This window comes from Tupaia chinensis, unplaced genomic scaffold (assembly GCF_000334495.1).
Source record: "Tupaia chinensis unplaced genomic scaffold, TupChi_1.0 Scaffold000303_1, whole genome shotgun sequence".
NCBI lineage: Eukaryota > Metazoa > Chordata > Mammalia > Scandentia > Tupaiidae > Tupaia > Tupaia belangeri.
Window position 1 is genome coordinate 1,681,262 of NW_006159793.1, and position 19,206 is coordinate 1,700,467.

Here is a 19,206-nt window from a genome sequence, read left to right on the forward strand (position 1 = left end):
TAAAAGAAACTGAGACTCTGGAAGGTTGAGATGCTTGGGAGGCCCCAGAGCTTGAGAGTGGCCTAGTTGGGATTTAGACCCAGCCGGCCTTCCTCCCTGCCCAGGGCAGTCAGCCTCAGTACACATCTCGCCTGCCTGGCATGAACCCGGGTGTGAGGCCGGGGCTCGGAAGACCTGGAACCCAGACCCAGATGCTCTACCTTCCTGTGCTCGGTCTCCTCATCTGAGCTGGGATGAAAAGACTCCCACACACTTCCTGCCAGCCTCACTTGGGGAAATTAGAGGGATTCCAGTAGGCCAGCTCTGTGGGAGGTGGGACATGCGGGGAACAGAGGGGCTCTCAGGTGGGTGGCTCACCTTCAGGTCCCTGTGCACCACCCCCATCTGATGGCAGTGCAGCACCGCCTCCAGGATCTGCTGGATACAGTGACTGCAGAGAGACAGGAAGGGGTCAGGGCCATGCAGGCAGGCCTCTCCAGACACCTCGACAGCCTGGCCAGAGTGCCCTGCCCCAGCCCACTGTGCACCATCGCCAGGCCGCACCTGGCACTCACCTGGCATCAGCCTCACTGTAATACTCCCGGGCCACGATGTCTTCAAACAGCTCCCCGCCAGTGACCCTGGGGAGACAGGCTTGGAATCACCCTCCCACAGAGGCCCCAGGTGCTGCTGCGCGTGGAGTCCAAGAAAGCTCAGGGTGGGGCCCAGGGACCTCAGCACCTCAGCACCTCAGCCACAACAAGTGGGGCCCCGGGGCCACTGGGGTGCCCCCACTGCAACCTCTTCCAGTCTCCCAGCACAGCCTTCCACTGGCCACTCCACTCACTTCCTGCATCCTCTGTTCCTACCAGGGCCAGGCCAGAGTCAGGAGTGGGGCCACTCTAAGCACATGGCTGGGGTAACTGAGAAGCCAGAGGGCTATTTTTTTTTGTTCATTTGGTTGGTTGTTTTTTATAAGCTGTTTGTTTGTTTGTTTGTTTGTTTAATTTTTTTAGAGCAGTTTGGGGTTCATAGCAAAACTGAGCAGCTGGTTCAGAGATTTCCCACGTACCTGATCCCCCTGTTCGCATTTTCACAGGTGAGACCAAAGTCATTGCTGACTTTTCACTGCCAACCCAGGAACTGCTGAGGCTTTCCCTTTCATTACTGCTTTCCTTTCCATTGACTAACTTTAGAAAATTCAACATATTCCCAAAGCAAACTTTCTATCTCCACTGCAAACGCAAGCCAGCATCGCTGGCCACAAATAGAAGGGAAACAAAAATAAAAACACGGCGAAAGTTCAAAGTGTCGGTTGGTGTCTCAGGAAAACCAACTAGTGCTACTTGGGTGGCAGGTCTGCCACACTCAGGCAAACGCTGGCCTGGAAGAGGGAAGTCAGCCCGGTCAGGGGATCCGGGATCTCTCACACCAAGGGGCTCCGCGGGGGCCTCCTGGATCAGGTTGGACCTGACACCCTTGCACAACCCAGGGCAGAGCCAGACTCACAGGTCGAAGATCAGGTAGTGGTGTCCCTCCTCTGAGATGCTGTCGTGGAGTCGGACTGTGGGAGGGGCCACAGCAGTTGGTTACAGAAGAACACGCTGCTCCCCACCCTTCCTCCAATAGCCAGTATCCCCACGTCTTAGTCCCTGAGCATGAACTAGGTAATAGGGCTTTGACAAACCCAGATAAACAAGGGCTCACTGCGTTGAGAGCTCACAGATGCCAGGCATTGCTGAAAGAGGCTGGGACTGAAAATCTAAAGATCCCTGTTTTGGTCAAAGTTTGGTCCTATCTCCAACCCTCGGTTTTATGGCTGCACAGTCTGGAATCCTGAAAAAGGCAGCTCCAATCTCTGCCACTTCTGAGCTGTGTGACTCTGGGCAAGTTGGTAAGCCTCTCTGAGCCTCTCTTTTTCTCCCTGGACAACCATAATGAAACTCCTGGTGGGGTGGGGGGAATGCAGCAGATGGTATGGAGTTTAAGATGCTGGAACCCACATGGCCGGCTGCAGTTCGAGTCCTGGACCAAGCAGCCTGGAAATCGCACCGAGCACATGTGTGTGCATGCCCAAAATCCTGAGAGACTGAAGGAGAAGGGATTGTGGCATGAACATTGCCCTTGGGGTGCGCTTTCTCACTTTCTGTCTCTTTCTATCTCTCTCTGGCAAGCATATGCACCCTGTAACAAAAAACTTAAAGAGAGAGAGAGAAAAAATGAAACTCCTGGACTTGCAGGCTTGCTGTGAGAGTTCCAGGAGGAAAACCGTCAATGTGCACTCCACAGGGCCTGAGCTAACTAATCCCGCTGCTCTGCCCCCAGGTCTGAGGAAGTGACACAGCTCCATGGAGGCTGGAACAGGAGTGACAGCAGCCCCGAGTTCTGGTGAGCTGTCATCTCTTCCCACTTCATTTACCAAGAACAGAGGCCATGCTCCCAGGAGTCCAGAGCTCCCAGAGTTACCACGAGAGCTTTTGAAAGGAAGAGCCTGCAGCCTGGAGCTAAAGTTGGTGGCTGTGCCCTGCCAGCCAAGGGCAGGTTCTCACAGGACGAGGCTCATGTCCTTCCCTGCACCACAACCTAAAAATGTCCATGAGGGAGGGTGCTGGCTCGGTGAGTTACGATCCATCTGCACAATGGAAAATTACACAGCTGTTAAAATAATGTGGCCGTTATGTAGCCACTGATTCGGAATCATCCCCAAATTATGTTGTTTGGCGAAAAAGCCCAGTACCAAGCAGTATACACGGCACTTCGTGAGAAGGATGCATTCAAGCCTGTATATGGCAGAAGTCTCTCTGGAGGAATACAGAAAAGCTGGCATCAGAGGAGCCTTTGGAGAAGGGAATTGGGGGAGGAGGGGTGGGGGGATTCGATTCTGACGATAAACCCCAGTGCCATCTGAATTCTCGCCATGCGCGTGTATTTCTCATTCAATACTGAGTCTCTCAAATTGCTTATGGCGCTCGTTTCTGCACATAAATTTTGGAGAGCAAGTCAAGAGTCAGATGTCCAGTACTCCAAAGTGGGTGCCACAGGGGAAGGGAGCTGGGACCCAGACACGGAGGACAAAGGGCACGTAAATTAGAACGCTTAAAACATTCTGAAGTGGTCGTGCATATGTACAGATAATAACTGAATGATGCTTGAAATAGATTTTAAAGTAAAATGTAGTACACTTCTGCTTTAAGGTCCTGTCAACATTTTATTATAAAACATTTCAAACAGGGCCAGCTCTGAGCAGCCATAGTGTGCTGCTTAAGAAAAACTGGATCCACACACGGCGACGTTGGTTCAAATCCCTGGCCTGGTCAACTGGAAATGCGCCAGGCACACATGCAGGGCCCTGATGTCTGGCAGACTGGAGAAATGGAGGAAAGGAATCATAGCCTGACCAGACCCTGTGGGAGGTGTTCACCGTCCCCGCCACCTCTTTCTCTTTGTTTCTCTCTGTGTCACAGTCGCGTGCATAAGGGAGAAAAAGGATGCCTCCCAGTGCACTTGAAAAGTTATATATACATATATATGTGTGTGTGTGTGTGTGTGTGTGTGTGTGTGTATATATATATATATATATATAGTCAGAAAAATCATGATGTCTTTTTTCTTTTTTTAAAGAATTATTTTATTTAACTTTACTTATTTATTTATATTCATTTATTTTAATTTGACCAGAGAGGAACAGAGAGAGAGAGAAAGTGAGAAAGCAAGCTGCCAGGCCCAGGACTTGAACCGCAGAAGGTCATGTGGGAGTCCAGTGCCCTCAACCACCACGCCATCTGCTGGCCCCCATGACATCTTTTTTCTATGCAAAATGTGTCATGATTTTTCTAACAAATATATATATGATATGTGTGTGTGTGTGTGTGTGTGTGTGTGCATGTACATATACACATATAGTTAACTGTAGATGGTGAGCTTATAGGAGATACTCTAAAAAGTATTTGCTCTGGAACCAGCAGATGGCATAATGGTTACATCGCTGGACTCCCACATAGTCCACCATGGTTCGAGTTCCAGACCCAGTGGTTTAAATCTCATGACAGGCACCTGTGCGTGCATGCCCAAAATCCCGAGAGGAGAATAGAGGAGAAGGGATTGCAGCATGGCCATAACCTCTTGGGGGCGATTTTTCACTTTCTGTTTCTCTGTCTCTCCAGCAAGCACACGTGCCCTATAGCAAAAATCGCTCTAAAAAAAAGTGTTTGCCCATTTATTTACAATGAACTAGCATTCTTGGTGTATCAAGGCAAAAAAAAAAATTTTTTTTTAGTTTTTTGCCATAGGGTGCATGTACTTGCCAGCAAAAGACAAAGAGACAGGAAGGAGGAAAGTAAGAAATCGCCCCTCAGTGGGGATGGCCGTGCTGCCACCCCTCCTCCGTACCCTCCTCTCGGGATGTGGAGCATGCATGCACAAGTGCCTCGTGCGTCTCTTAAGCAGCTCGGTCTGGGATTCGAATCACAGAGTTGGTCATGTGGGATCCAGCACCTTCACCACCTGCTGGCCTCGCAGATCCATCTCTTACAAGCTGTGCCACTTTAGGCGAACGTCTTCACCTCTCTGAGCCTCCATGTCTGATAGCGCGAATACTGTGGGACAGCTGCGGTAATCGGTGTGACTCAGCACCGAGGACCGTGCCCGGCATGAGGAAGGGTGGAGATGAAGTGAAGCCTTCGGCCTCGCCATGATCACCAGCCACGCTTCCCTTCCCATCTACTAAGCTCTCAGGTTATCCAAGCAGTCTCCTGCACCCTGGGGTGGCCCTCCGGGGTCTGGCCCAGCTGCAGACGGTGATGGCACAGAGAGCAGTGTACTGTCACACACACACACCCCACCCCACCCCCACCCCCGGGTCTCCAAGCAGGATCTGGGAGGTAAGGGCTTTGCACATGGTTCTGCTGAGCCAGGGACCCCGCTGACCCGGTTCGTTCGGGCAGGGCAGCACCACACGTAAGCACTATGCGGTTGGCTTGTCTGATTGGCCAAGTAGCTGAAGAGACGGAGTCTGGCTTCTCCGGGCACAGAGGCAACTCTCGGGCTCTCACCCACCTCTGTGCCTCTTTGCACTTCTCTGGGAAGATTACAACCTACTTGGAAGTGAGATGCAGAACGGTGCACCCTCCGAGGACCCTTTCGCTCTGCTAACAGCTGAAGGTTCTTCTGAGGGTTTTCCTGCGCTGGATGCTCAGCCCTGCCCTCCCCTTCCCTGCGTGTCAGGCACCACCGCCCCACCCCATCCCTATGCTCGTTCCTCCCACACATGCTCAGAGCCTAAGGGTGCTGGATCGACTTGATGGCAGGTGAATGGGTAAGTGGAGGAATTCTGGATTCAATGAATGTGCTGCTGACGAAGGTGACAGCTGCCATTTCTGAGCTTTTCCTGTGTGCTAGGCCTAACACGAAGGGCTTTACGCACCCCAACGAAGGTGACAGCTGCCATTTCTGAGCTTTTACTGTGTGCTAGGCCTAACACGAAGTGCTTTACGCACCCGCTGCTGAGCCAGGGACCCCGCTGACCCGGTTCGTTCGGGCAGGGCAGCACCACACGTAAGCACTATGCGGTTGGCTTGTCTGGTTGGCCAAGTAGCTGAAGAGACGGAGTCTGGCTTCTCCGGGCACAGAGGCAACTCTCGGGCTCTCACCCACCTCTGTGCCTCTTTGCACTTCTCTGGGAAGATTACAACCTACTTGGAAGTGAGATGCAGAACGGTGCACCCTCCGAGGACCCTTTCGCTCTGCTAACAGCTGAAGGTTCTTCTGAGGGTTTTCCTGCGCTGGATGCTCAGCCCTGCCCTCCCCTTCCCTGCGTGTCAGGCACCACCGCCCCACCCCATCCCTATGCTCGTTCCTCCCACACATGCTCAGAGCCTAAGGGTGCTGGATCGACTTGATGGCAGGTGAATGGGTAAGTGGAGGAATTCTGGATTCAATGAATGTGCTGCTGACGAAGGTGACAGCTGCCATTTCTGAGCTTTTCCTGTGTGCTAGGCCTAACACGAAGGGCTTTACGCACCCCATCTCACTTAACCCTCCTGACAGTCCTGGAAGGTGGGTGCGTGGTTATCCTCATTTCACAAAGAAAGATACTGAGGTTCAGAGAGTCTCACCTGCCCAAGCTCAAACACTCGGTATATAGCAGAGCTGAGAGAGGACCTTCGTATGTCCTATTCTCTTAACCACCAAGTCCTATTCCTCTTAACCATCATGTTAAATAGAGTGTCTCCAATACCAGCAGTTAGCGTAATGGCTATGTCGCTGGACTCCCACATAGTCGACTGCAGTTTGAGTCCTGGACCTGGTGGCTTAAACTCACGCCGGGCGCGTGTGTGTGCGTGCCCAAGATCCCGAGAGGAGAATGGAGGAGAAGGGATTGTGGCGTGACCATCCCCGCTGGGGGGTGATTTCTTGCTTTCTGTCTCTCTGTCTCTCTCTGTCTGTCTGGCGAGCGCACGCACCCTATAGCAAAACCTCTCTAAAAAAAATTAGAGTGACTCGATGATTATCAAAAATCTTGATTCGGGAAAATGATAATCTTCTAAAATTTCAGGCGAGAGACGGTGCTCCATGAGAAAGTGTAGACTGGGGAAAAGGGGGAGTGTCATTGCACTCTGCTCTATTTAATGATCCCAATCTTACAAGGGGTAGCACTTTCTTCTAAATAAGATTGAGTTCAGAGTGGCTCAGCAGCATGTCCAGGGTCACACAGCAAACCCAGGATGAGCACTGCAGTCTGTCAGCCCAGAGCGGGTCACTTACAGCTCCACACAACAGTCGGGAGTGACTGGGCGTAGGAGGTGCCAACAGGAGAAGGCAGTGTGACCCGAGACAGCTGGGACTCTGCGGCAGCACACGCATACAGGCATGTGCACACGGACTCTCTCAAACTGACAGCCTTTAAAAGATAACCATGGGATTTCCGGTCAGAGGTCACTCACAACCCCCTCCATCGTACGATTGGGGAGTTGGACCTGCCTAAGGCCACCCAGCGGGGACGTTGACAGGTCAGGGACCAGGTTCCAGCCAGGGCTCCTCTCTGCCAGCCCTTGCTGCCTGCAGTCTGAGGCTGGCCCTGGAGCCTCTGGCTGCTGCTAAGCACAGGGAAGGGGAGGTGCCTTGGGGTATAAATAGCAGATGGAAATGCTTCTCTCCAGCAAGAGCGTTAACCCTTGGGGTCCCGGGTACAAAGAGCAGCTTCCTTCCCAAGAAAGTAGGCATGGTAGCTGTCAGAGTTAGAATTATTCTTAGAGAGACCTAGACCTTGACCCTCAAAGTGTGGCCAGTGAATGAGCAGCCATGGCGTCTCCCCAGAAACTGCTAGAATGCAAGCTCTCAGGCCCCATTCCAGACCCACTGAATCGATGTCTACCTTTTCACAGGATGCCCACGTGATTAAAGCAGCAACGTTCGTCCAGACAGCCCTCTCCTTGTCAAGATGGGAAAAAGTGGCTCAGAGAGGGTAGTGCTCCTGTCCAAGGTCACACAGCCATTCCCTGACAGAACTAGACCCACAAGTGTACTTCCTGGCCACGTGATACAGAACCCTGACAGGCAGGGATCCCCCCCCCCCCGTTGCACAGGTCGGGGAGGGGGGCCAGGCTGTGAAGTATAGTTCAGAACCTACCCTGTGAGTGCCATGCCCTGGCTCTGTCCTGCCATAGGGTCAGCTTCTCCACTCAGTCTACCCCTGAGAGGCAGGGGCAGAGGTTTAGGGAGGTGGGCAGGGCCAGGGGTGCCAGGCTGACTCAGCATGGGGGTGTGCTTGGGGAGTGGGCCACTGCAGTCAAGGCCACACTTTTCCCTCCGTGGCCTATTTTCATCCCTTTGAGTGCTTCAGAAATTCTCCTGGAACAGCTTTTCTGAAGGAGGCTGCCGGCAGTGTGGGATGGGAGGAAGGGCCCTTTCTTCACCTTCCCCCGAATCAAGCTGGTCTCTGAGGAATGTGGAAACCATTAAAGACGCCCCCTTTCTCCTTTCTACCGCCTCCATCCCCAGAGAAGAGAGCAGCTGCTCCCCATCCCACCCCCAAACACCCATGTGCCAGGATGGGCAGGGGAGCAGACAGGCCCCCCCCACGCCCTGCATCCCCAGGGCTCACCAATGTTGGGGTGCTTCAGCAGGCGGCAGATACGGGCTTCGCGCTCCAGCTTCTGGTGGTCTGAAACACAAAGGCTCAGGTGAGTCCCAGGTGAGGGAGGCCCTGCCCCACCACCTCTCCTTCTTCACTGGCCACTGACCTTCCCACCTCCCAGGGCAGCCCAGGGAGGAAGGAGAGACCTGGGGTGTGGCAACTCAGAGGAGTCCCTCTCCCTCCCTGCACCTTGTGTCCAGGGCCCTCAAATGAGGGGCATCTCTGAGCCCTTGCTGTGTAGGGGTCACCCAAGGCTGGCTCCTCCTCCTCCAGGTCTACCACCTGGTGCCTCTCCAGCCAGGCTGGACAGCTGGGTTTGGCCCTCGCTCGGGGAGACAATTGCACGAGCAATTCTCTCCACAGGAAACGTTCCCTCTCAGCCTCCCACCTGCCACTCACGGCTGTCACTCACTCCCACCACTCCTCAGATGGCGCCTGCTCTGGCTGCTGGGCTGTCAGAGCCCTCCTCTGCTCCCAGAGCCTGGAATGCATGCCCCACTGTACCCCGCTGTGGTTCGTGGCCATCTGCATCCCTTGCAGGGATAGGCCTCCACGATATTCCTGGCACTCAAGAAAAGACTGAATGGAAGAACCTCTCTAAGGGAGAGACTTCTCTCCAGAAAAGCTGTGTCCATTTTCAAAAGCCACTTCCCTTTCAGAAGACTCTGGGGCCAGGGACACAGAGAACCCCAAAAAATTGTAGGGCAAGACTTGAACATGACCACCTCAGGACTGAGCTACAGCACCCCTTCTGCCTTCCAGGACTTCTGTCCAAGCCTACTGGGTCTGGCACTCCCCTCACTCAGAATCTGCCACCTGTGCCCTCTGACTCTCAGGCTACCAGCCCATCCAGTGCCCCAGTGGCCCTGGGCTACAGACATCACTGTCTCCATTTCATAGGTGAGGACGCTGCAGTCACGTGAGCTGAGGCCTCGGTGGTGGTGAGGTTGGAGGCGAAATGCATCTCGTGACCCCCTCACTGGTGCTTTGCTCACAGCTCAGCAGTTTTGACTTTCATGTTAAGAACAAAACAGTAAGTCCAGGGACCAGCAGCTAGCGTAATGGCTATGTCGCTGGACTCCCATGTAGTCGATCGTGGTTTGCATCCCAGACCTGGTGGCTTAAACTCACACCGGGCGTGTATGTGTGCGTACCCAAGATCCCGAGAGGAGAATGGAGGAGAAGGGATTGCGACTTGGCCATCCCCCCTGGGGGGCAATTTCTAGCTTTCTGTCTCTCTGTCTCTCTCTGTCTGTCTGGCGCACATGTCCTATAGCAAAAACCTCTTTTTTAAAAAAAAAGCAGTGGGAACCAGCAGTTAGTGTAATGGCTATGTCGCTGGACTCCCACGTAGTTGACCGCGGTTCGCGTCCCGGACCCGGTGGCTTAAAACTCACGCTGGGCACATGTGCATGCGTGCCCAAGATCCCGAGAGGAGAATGGAGGAGAAGGGATTGCGGCATGACCATCCCCCCTGGGGGGTGATTTCTCGCTTTTTTCTCTCTGTCTCCCTCTCTGTCTGGCGAGCACACGCACCCTATAGTGAAAACCTCTCCAAAAAAAAAAAAAAAACCAGTAAGTCCAGACATGCTGATGCCCGAGGCCACACCACCATGCCCTGCAGTGAGGACCATGTGGCAGGCCCAGGTCAGATGTCCCAGTTGGATTTCCAGCCCAATCCCAAAGTCAGGTGCAGTGGCACACACCTGTAATCGCAGTCACATGGGGGAGGTTGGGGCAGGAGGATGTGAGCTGGAGTCAGCCCAGGCAACAAGGCAAGGTCCTGTCTAGTACAGTCAGGCATGGTGGCACACACCATGTCCCAGCTGGGAGACAAGACCCTGTGCTAAAAAAAAAAAAAAAAAAGGAGCGGGGGAGGTGGGTGGCCAGGAGGTGGCTGACTGGTTCAGGCACTGGATTCCCACATAGTCAACTGTGGTTCGAGTCCCGGACCTGGCAGCCTAAAACTCATGCTGGGCACTTGTGTATGCATGCCCAAAATTCCAACAGGAAAACGGAGGAGAAGGGATTACAGTGTGGCCATCCCCCCTGGGGGGGGTGATTTCTTACTTTCTATCTGTCTTTTTCTGTCTCTCCAGCAGGTGCACACACCCTTTTTTTTTTTTTTAAGAAACCTCTAAGGAACACAGTGTTTACTATGTGCTGGGCACTGTGTGGCTACTCTTGTTTCTTTTAAACCCTCACAACCATCCTCTGAGGGAGGTGCTGTCATTCTCCTGCCTTTAGAGAGGAGGAAACAGAGGTTCAGAGAGGCTGAGCCTGTGGCCCAAAGTCAAACCCATGGTGCACGTTGGAGCCCACCTTCCCACATACTGAGCAGCCAGACTAGAGCTGGGCTTTAGAACCCTGCGCTATGCTGCCCGCCACCCCTGCCCCAGTGCCCACACAGGTAAGTCAAAGCCCAACACAGGTGGACACTTGGGGGCCAGGCCAGGCCTCCAGAGCTGGGAGGTATCAGGGAGGGTGATGAGGGTGGAGAAAGTCCAACCCTTGTCTCCAGGCTCCAGGCCCCTCTCCCCTGCCCCCTACACTGGAGCAATCACTGGCTGCACTCCAAAGGAAGCCGGAGCCAAGATCAATACTGTGAAGTGGCTTTTCCATCAGCAAAGCAATTAAGTCCAATTCTTTTTCCACAGGCTCAACTCCAGGCTGAAGACTGCTGTGGGCTGGGGAAAGCACCCCTGGCTCCCCGCCCTCTCTGGCCTCCTTCCACATACTCCAGAGCACAGGAGGGGGATCCCCACCCAGGGCTGGCCAAGGGCCTCAGTGGGCTGAGGAAGGCTGGACCCTTCTTCAACTTCACATCCTGTCCCCCAAGAACTTATCCCACCCCAGCAGAACCAGAAGTCAGCAGGTCAAGATGGGGCCTACCAGAGGGTGCAGGGGTAGCCCGCTATCCTGAGCTGCACATCCAGAGGCCCCCAATCCAAACTGTGACGTATCCTCCATGTGAGGTTACCCAGGGACGGAGTCACAGCGACAGGGATTGAAAAAAGAAACTACTGGTCATGCAACTTTAAGCTTTAACTGGTTATCAGACCTCACTGCTGGAAAGGCTTATTTTTAACATCTTGTAGTCATCCACGCACAGTACAGTCACCCTGGATTGTAACTGTCCCTGTCAGAAGCATTAATTTGTTGAATATAAACATAGGCACTACGCAATAATTTCTGTACATCTATTTGCAATGTTTTTCTTTTCCTTCTTAAAATATAGTTTAATGTATTTTAACAGCAAACTTACAGGAACAACACAGAAAAAAATTATTTTCTCCTCTTATTTGTTATTGGTAGTTAGGAATGTTAGATTTTCTTTTCCCCCATGGGGTCAAAAGGTACCTATGTTTTCATTTTCTAATATACAGAAAACCTCAAGACACATAGAGACCATGTTTCTCTTGACCTCTGGGGCCTTGCTTTGTTACGGCATGGGAAAACTGAGGTCTGGTATGGACGTGTAGCCCTTCTGTGGAAATCACTTGCCCATGTGATCCAGCCTCATTAGACTCAGAGTACAGAGGTCCCGACCCCTGTCCGCTCTCCAGCCGACTGTCTACAGCAGTCAAGAAGGTTTTTGGTTTTATTTTTGTTTTGCTATGGGCCATGTGCACTCACTGGAAAGGGACAGAGACAGGGGTGGGGGTTGGAGTGAAGAATCATCTCCTCGGGCGATGGCCACACCACATCCCTTTTCCAGTCTCCTTTCACAATTTTGGGCATGCATGCACACACACTCCCCGTGTGATTTTCAAGCCACCGGGTCCAGGACTCGAACTGCAAAGTCAGCCAAGTGCGATCCAGCTGCCTTAACCTCCATACCTGCCTTAGCTTGCTGGCCCCAAGGAGCTCTTTTCAAAATATAAACTAGAGCCTGTTACTCCCTGGATTCAAACTCTCCACCAGCTCCCAGTGCACTTCTGATATGATCCAAGCTCCTCGTCACAGCCTGCAAGGCCTTGCTGAGTCCTGCCTCACCTGGCCAGGAAACTCCAGCCATAACAGCCTCCTTGTTGGCCTCAGGCACACCCAGCTCCTTCCCACCCCGGGGCCTTCGCACCTGCTCTGCCCTCTGCCTGGACTGCCCTCCCCCTGGGTGTTCTCCTGTGTGCCTCCTCATCATCAGGTAGGTCCCAACACGGCGTCACCTCCTTGGAGGGCTTCCTGGTTGCCTTTTCCAGGAGGGTCCTTTCCATTACCTCTCTTACCTACTTTATAACACTTATGGCTCCCAGGAGCCATAAGTCTCATTCCCTAGAAAACAGGAATGACGAGAGCACGATCTGGTCTGTTGGTGACAGCCATATTCCCAGGGCCTAGCACGAAGGTGCCAAGCAGCTTGTCCAAGGTCCCAGGTGACAAGCAGCAGAGCTGGAACATCAGTCCAGGTGCATAATGACTATACTATATTGCCTTGATTTGAGTAATTCATTCATTGACAAGTCAGTTCAGCTCAGCCGACTGTAGTGGTGAGAGGACTGAGGAAAGTTGGGGTCTCCAGCCTCCTGCCTGGGATCCTGGAAGGGCTACCTTAATGGCCTGATGATAGCTTGAAAATCTTGTCCCTATGCCCTCCTTCCTTCCCTGGGTGGTTGGGTCACCTCCCCAGTGTTGGGGTTAAGGGCATGGTCCCACCCAGAGCTCAGCAGGTGTGTGTCGGGGGAGGGCACTCTGGAGTGAGGTCCCAGGGTCAGACAGTCCCAACAGGGCAGGACAGGAAGAACATGCAGTCACCAGTCAGGCAGGACTATGCCTACAGAGCGGAGCAGGGGGGTCCCAACAGGTGTGTAGGCAGGGAGTTTGGGCAGGAGGCAGGAATGAGGGGAGAAATGCACCTCAAGTGTGGGAACAGGAAGCATCCTGCTCCACAGGGCGTCTACGAACCCGGTTCCTGAGTCTGGAGAAGTAATTCTGAGGGCCAGGAGACCCAGGCAAGGGGTCAGGAGGGGACGGAGAAGGTGGGAGCTAGTGTCATACTGCTTGCTCCGATGCGCCTTGGCGGGAACCTGAATGCGGCTCAGGTGCAGCCTGGAAGAGCTCATGCCACGCTTCCACCCATGCCCTGCCACCGGTCACTGGGGAAGTGAGGAAGAGACCCCATCACACTCAGCGTGAGGAGTGGGGGGGTGGAGCCTGACAGTGGGTGCAGCGTTCAGGGGTATCCTTGGACTGCACTAGCCACACCCATGTGCCCGGCATGCCCTACAATGCTAACTTCCTGTGTGCGTCATGGGGAGGTTGAGGCTGGGAGGCAGACGGGTCACCGTACCCCTATGAGCGAGACTTACTATGAGCGGAGTTTCAACACTGAGGCCCTGGCCTCACCTACCGAATCCAGCCCGGGGGTGCAGGGAGAACGCAGTCAGCTGCATTTTTAAAGGCACCCCAGGGAGGTTGGCAACATTTACTTTTCATTTCATTTCTTTAAATTGTTCATATTCTGAGCATTTTTCTGAAATGATTAGTTTAAAAATACATATAAAGAGATCTCTGGATTTGGGCGGTACTTGTTAGAAGAGGCTGGGCGGGGCCGGGAAAGGGAAGCCACCGCTCCCTGGGTGGCGGGGCTGGGTGGGAAGGGCAGGCGCCCTGGGTGGGTGCAGCCCCTGCCGGGAGTGCCAGCAGGGGAGTGTGCTCATCAATTCTCAGAGAAACCCCCCAGGGGCTCTGTGAGTAGAAAACAAAGAAACCTGTTCCAAGAAGCTCTGCTCCTACTCTCCCACTGGGAGAACAGTCTGGCAGTTCGCAGACTTCAGACTTCGGGAAAGTTCTCTCCTAGCCGTCCCGCCCCCATCCACCACATGCGCCCAGGCCTAGGTCACCCTCCTCCCAGAAGGTCAGACTCAACAATCTGCCCAGCCTAACCCAGAGACTACTGCTCAGGAATGCTGTCGCCTCCCCGAACAGGAGTCGGGGCCCTTCCACTCTCCCATACGCATCTGTGTCTCTAGTGTGTGTGTGCATGTGCGCACGCGTGTGTGTGTGTGTGTGTGTGTGCACGTATGCAGGTGTCCCTAAGAGTGTGGGGAGTCAGCCCAACACCGCCAGCACCTGTGAGGACCTCCGTTCTGACCCTCCCTCCTCTCAGGGCAGTTTCAACCTCTCACTTCCAAGCCGAGACTAACCCTATCCCCTCTGTACTTCAGAACATCTCCCTTGATCACTAGAGTCGCAAAGCCCAGAGAGGGCACCAGCTGCCACAGGTCACACAGCAACTGCAAAGCCGGCTCAGGCCTCAGGACACGAGGCATCACTCCCACCCACCCCAGCCCCTGGCTCTGACTCTGGCTTGCCACTTTCCACAGGTCTGTCCACAGGTCTGGCTTCTTCACACTGACTAGTGCCATGCCAGGGTCCTGGGCCTCCAGAGAATCCTCTCCTTGAGTTCCCCACCTGCTGAGCTCCATCTCCCTGCAGGACCTTGGGAGAGGTGGTAACAGCAGAGACTGCAGAGCTCCCAGCACCACGGAGCCGGAGGATGAAAGGGGACAACCCACAGCCACGCACAGCCCTGCTGGGAGGCCCTGCTGGGAGGCGGAGGGAGCAGTGGCAACGCGCAGCTTCCCTAGCCCCTCCTGGACTCCACTGTAGGTCAGCGCCTGAGTGGCCTTTAGATAATTTCCCGTAAGAAAATAAGGAGACGGTGACAGCGACCTTTGGCCAGAACCTTCTGTCCAGAGTCCTCCGTCACTGGCAGCTGATGCCTGTGGATGGGCTGATAAGGTCACCATGGCATTCTCGTGACCCTACCCCTCCGCCCTCCCACATAAATACATCATATCTCTTTGGTAGGGTGGGCCGAGGCACCTCCAACTTCAGACCCCCCGGGTGCTCTTTCTCTCAATGAACCTTGCTTTTTCCCTTGATCGCGGCTCATGAGTCTCACTCCGGACCCTGACACCCATGCCTGGCTGGACACTATGCAGTCCCTCACACGTCGTCCCCCTCACTGCACGGCCCACACCTGCACCACTCACCCAGCAGAGCCCCCCCACAACAGGGCATCCCTAAGGAAGCTTGTACACAGTCTCCTTTGGGTGGCAGTTGGCATCTTGAAGACAGACCTCCCGACACACGGGCAGTGGACCCACCATTGGCACCTAACCACGGGTTAATAATAAGCCAGTCTCGCGGGCAGGCGTCCAGACTGTAAGGTATGAATCATTCAAACATCTCGTTAAAACGCAGATTCCAGTCCCTCCAAAGGTGAGGGGCTCGGTGCTTTGCGCTTCTAGCAACTTCCTAATAGCCCAGGGCCACTTCTAATGTTTCCCAAAGGTGTTTGCAAGTGACAATTGCCTGGTCTCTCTTCCAAAACCCAGGCCACACCCACACCATCTAGAGAGCAGAGAATGGGTGGGTGTGGTTGCAGCAGAGCTCACCCAGCGTCCGGGGGCTCTCGCTGCTGACCTGGTGCCCGGTGCTGTCCTAGGTGCTGGGCACAGACCCTGTGCGAGCCCCATCCCACACTCCTGGGGCTCACAGTTCGGAGGGAGATGGGTGTTAGACAAGGAGCCCAACTTGTCGACAGGGAAGACTAGGTTAGGGGAGAGCCACAAAGGAAAGTAACAGTAACGAGAGAGAGAAAATGGGGCGACGTCTCAGGTGGGGGTCAGGGAGGCCTCTCATAGGATGTCCACTAAGCAGAGACCTGGAGGTTGAGAGTGGCCATGTGAGGAGCCAGGTCAGGCACCCAGAGGAGTGGGCAGGAGGCGAAGGGGAGCACAGAGGAGCCGGGAAAGGAGTCCTAGCAGGCACCTTCGCCCTCACCCAGTGCAGGCAGAGTCTGAACGAGGCTATGCCCTCCAGCCCGGATTCCCAAGAAAGGACAGGGAGGGACCCATTCTCATAACACCCTCAGGAAGGAGGACGCCCAGACCTGCCTGGCACTACCCCAGAGGCCAGACCCAGGCGCTGGTTTGAAGCCGAGAGGTGAAGAAGGGGGGAAGGGCAGGAAAGGCCCCGGGGGAGAGGAGGGTCAGGACATAGACCAGGCACCTACCTCTGGCCGAGAGCTTCTTGGTGTTGATGATCTTGGCAGCATACTCCTGGCCAGCCAGCACCTTCACACACCTGCGCACCACCGAGAAGGCTCCCCTAGGACAGACAAGGTGAGGACGTGAGGGAGGGCCCAGGGCTGTGCCCCGGGAGGTGCTGAGGTTCAGGCCGCCGCACTGCTCGTGTTCAGAGGGACCACTGTGGCACGGCTCGGGGACAGGCTGGGACTAGAGAAGCCCAGAAGATGGACCCAGAGACAGGATTCACAGCTTGGCCCGTGTGAGGTGAGCCTTCCAGAGTCATGGAACGTTAGGCTCACTGCGGTGAACGTTAGAGTCGTGTCGTGTTAGGAGCTCAGAATGCAGGTTTCTGGACTTTTCAGTTGGTTATTCTCTGAGTAGGTAACACATTGACGTGACTCAAAGTTCAAAAGATGCAAACGAGTAGATAGTAAAAAGACTCCCAGGACCAGCAGGTGGCGTAATGGCTATGTCACTGAACTCCCACATAGTCCCACACAGTCCACTATGGTTTGAGTCCTGGACTCAGAGGCTTAAAGCTCACATCAGGGGACCAGCAGTTAGCATAATGGCTATATCGCTGGACTCCCACGTAGTCGACCATTCGCGTCCCAGACCCGGTGGCTTAAAACTCATGCCGGGCGCGTGTGCATGCGTGCCCAAGATCCCGAGAGGCCATACCCCCGGGGCGTGATTTCTCGGCTTCTGTCTCTCTATCTCTCTCTGTCTCTCTGGCTAGCGCACCCGACCTATAGCAAACACCTCTCAAAAAAATATGTATATATATAAATAAAAATTTAAAAAGCTCACATCAGGCATGTGTGCTAAAATCCCGAAAGGAGAATGGAGGAGAAGGGATGGCGGTGTGACCATCCTCTCTGTGGGGTGCTTTCTCACTTTCTGGCTCTCTTTGTCTCTCTGGTGAGTGCATGTACCCTATAACAAAAATCTCTCTCTCTAAAATAAAAAAGAAAATAAAAAACACTTCCTCCTACCCTGTAACCCAGCCTCTGGGCTCCCTCCCCAGAGATACCCACTGCTACCAAATCCTTAAGTGTCTTTCCGCAGGTACTTTTCCCACCCTTGGGCCAGCCTGTGGCCTGGAGGGCAAGTCAGCCAGATGCCCCATGGCCAGGTCCCCGGTTCAGGTCTCAGACCTGGAGGCCCGAGAAACACGAGGTACATGTGCATGCATGCCCGAAATCCTGACAGGAGGGAGACAGGAAGAGAAGGGATTGTGGCGTGACCATGCCCCATGAGGAGAGGAGTGCTTTCTCATTTCCTCGCTCTCTCCCTCCTTCTGGCACGCATGCACCCTCTGGCAAGTTAAGAAAAAAATAAAAGGGTTTTGATTTTGCACACAGTTCTGCAAACAGTAAACAATCTACTTTAGAGACCCTCCTTTCATATCATAACATAACGAGCTCCTCATCTCATTACAGCATCGCGTGTATTGTACGTCTTTACCCAGGGACTCCCTTATTCACGAGCAGTGACGTTAATTTTCCTCGATAGCGATTACAAACAGAGCAACAGTGCTACAGTGAATAACCTTGCATGTATGCGTGAGAATTACGTTTCCCGGGTGTGCACAAGTCTGTGGATACATTTCTAGTACTGGAGTTATTAGCTGAAGAAGTCAATGTTGTTTGGCAATTTTTTAAAAATTTGCTCTAGAGTTAGGTGTACTCGCCATCAAGAGGGAAATGAGAAAGTATCTCCCGGGGGGATGGCCATGCCGCAATCCCTTCTACTCCATTCTCCTGCTGGGATTGTTTTTCAAACCACCATGTTCAGGACTCAAACTATGCAGTCTACCATGTAGGCTCCAGCTGCCTTCACCTCCACGCCACTGGCTGGCCCAGCAACTTGGATAAATAACAAGAGACTGTCTATCTTAGAGATTATACCAGCTCACCTTCCCACTAGCACATGAGGGGTTCAGTTTCTTCCACCCTCGTGTCATCAAACCCTTTTACATCGCTAGCAAGACAGGTGGAAAACGGCAACTCGGTGTAGATTTAATTTGTACTTGTCATATTATGAGTGAGGCTAAGCGTCTTCCCATATATTTTAAGAGGCTGCTGGGATTTTATCTTCAAAGTATGAGTGATTAAAAGAGAACCTGGGGCACGGGCCACGAGCTTCAAAGCTTACAGGGGGAGCCGGGTTGTTACCACGTAGTATGTGAACCGTTTCATCAGTCATCTCTTCCGAAAAGCGGGAAGTCTAGCCATGGATGAGAAACTTGACACTTTGTTCCAACAGAATCTGAACATAGGATCAGACCGAGAAAAACGGGTCTGAGGAGACTGGCAGATGGCGCAATGGTTATATCACTGGGCTCCCATGTAGTCAACCGTGGTTCTAGTCCCAGACCCAGTGGCTTAAAACTCATGCCAGGCATGTGTGCATGCATGCCCAAAATCCTGAGAGGACAATGAAAGAATGAAAAAGAAGGGACTGCAGTGTGGCCATCGCCCTGGGGGTGATTTCTCGTTGTCCATCTCTCTGCCTTTCTCTGTCTGTCTCTGTCTCTCTGACAAGCACATGTGCCCAATAGCAAAAAAAAAAAAAAAAAAAACAATACCACTGGGCTGGATCAAGAGTCCAGGTGCCATTTTTGCACACTTCGCCATAAAGGCCAGTTGGTCAAGCCCCTTCATCTCACAGAGGAGGTTCTTAGGAACCTACGCCCTTAGGGAGCCTGACACCAACCGTGGTCACCATCGTTACTGCCCTAAGCACATGCTCATGGCAGGAAGAGGGACTTCTGGGCAGGCCTACCAAACTTAAATGCTGTACGCATCCCCCAGACACCTTGTTGGTGTACTCTTACCTCTCGCGTCTCTAGCATAGCCTCTAGGATTGCTCAGGGACACTGCAAGTTGCGGGCCGAGCCATGTCTGGAACTCTGACTTCTGCACCCTGGGACTATGACTCCCACCGAGAGAGCCTCCCACTTCCTGTCAGGGGAAGCCGTGTCCAGGTTCTGGAAAGGGCTGCATCCCATGATATCCCTAAATTTTGGTCCTCCATCCTAGGGCTACAGGCAGG

General features: G+C 53.6%; 1 protein-coding gene and 1 long non-coding RNA gene across 3 annotated transcripts in view; one reads left to right on the forward strand and one right to left on the reverse strand.

Annotated features, from left to right (window-relative positions):
- CAMK2A (calcium/calmodulin dependent protein kinase II alpha) overlaps positions 1-19,206 on the reverse strand; it is a 70,937-nt gene that overhangs the window by 34,543 nt on the left and 17,188 nt on the right. Inside the window, exons 2-6 of the mRNA XM_006150892.3 lie at positions 16,134-16,228; positions 8,081-8,140; positions 1,489-1,543; positions 555-620; positions 358-430 (exon numbers count right to left, since the gene is read on the reverse strand). Coding sequence (XP_006150954.1) covers positions 358-430; positions 555-620; positions 1,489-1,543; positions 8,081-8,140; positions 16,134-16,228 — 349 coding nt within the window. The remainder of the gene's footprint in view (positions 1-357; positions 431-554; positions 621-1,488; positions 1,544-8,080; positions 8,141-16,133; positions 16,229-19,206) is intronic.
- On the forward strand, positions 45-2,869 carry LOC102494367 (uncharacterized). Of its 2 annotated transcripts, none has more exons than XR_334891.1 (3): positions 45-312; positions 996-1,078; positions 2,305-2,869. It is a non-coding gene; the product is annotated as an uncharacterized LOC102494367 (long non-coding RNA). The 2 variants fall into 2 exon arrangements; XR_001370531.1 differs by lacking the exon at positions 45-312 and adding an exon at positions 599-663.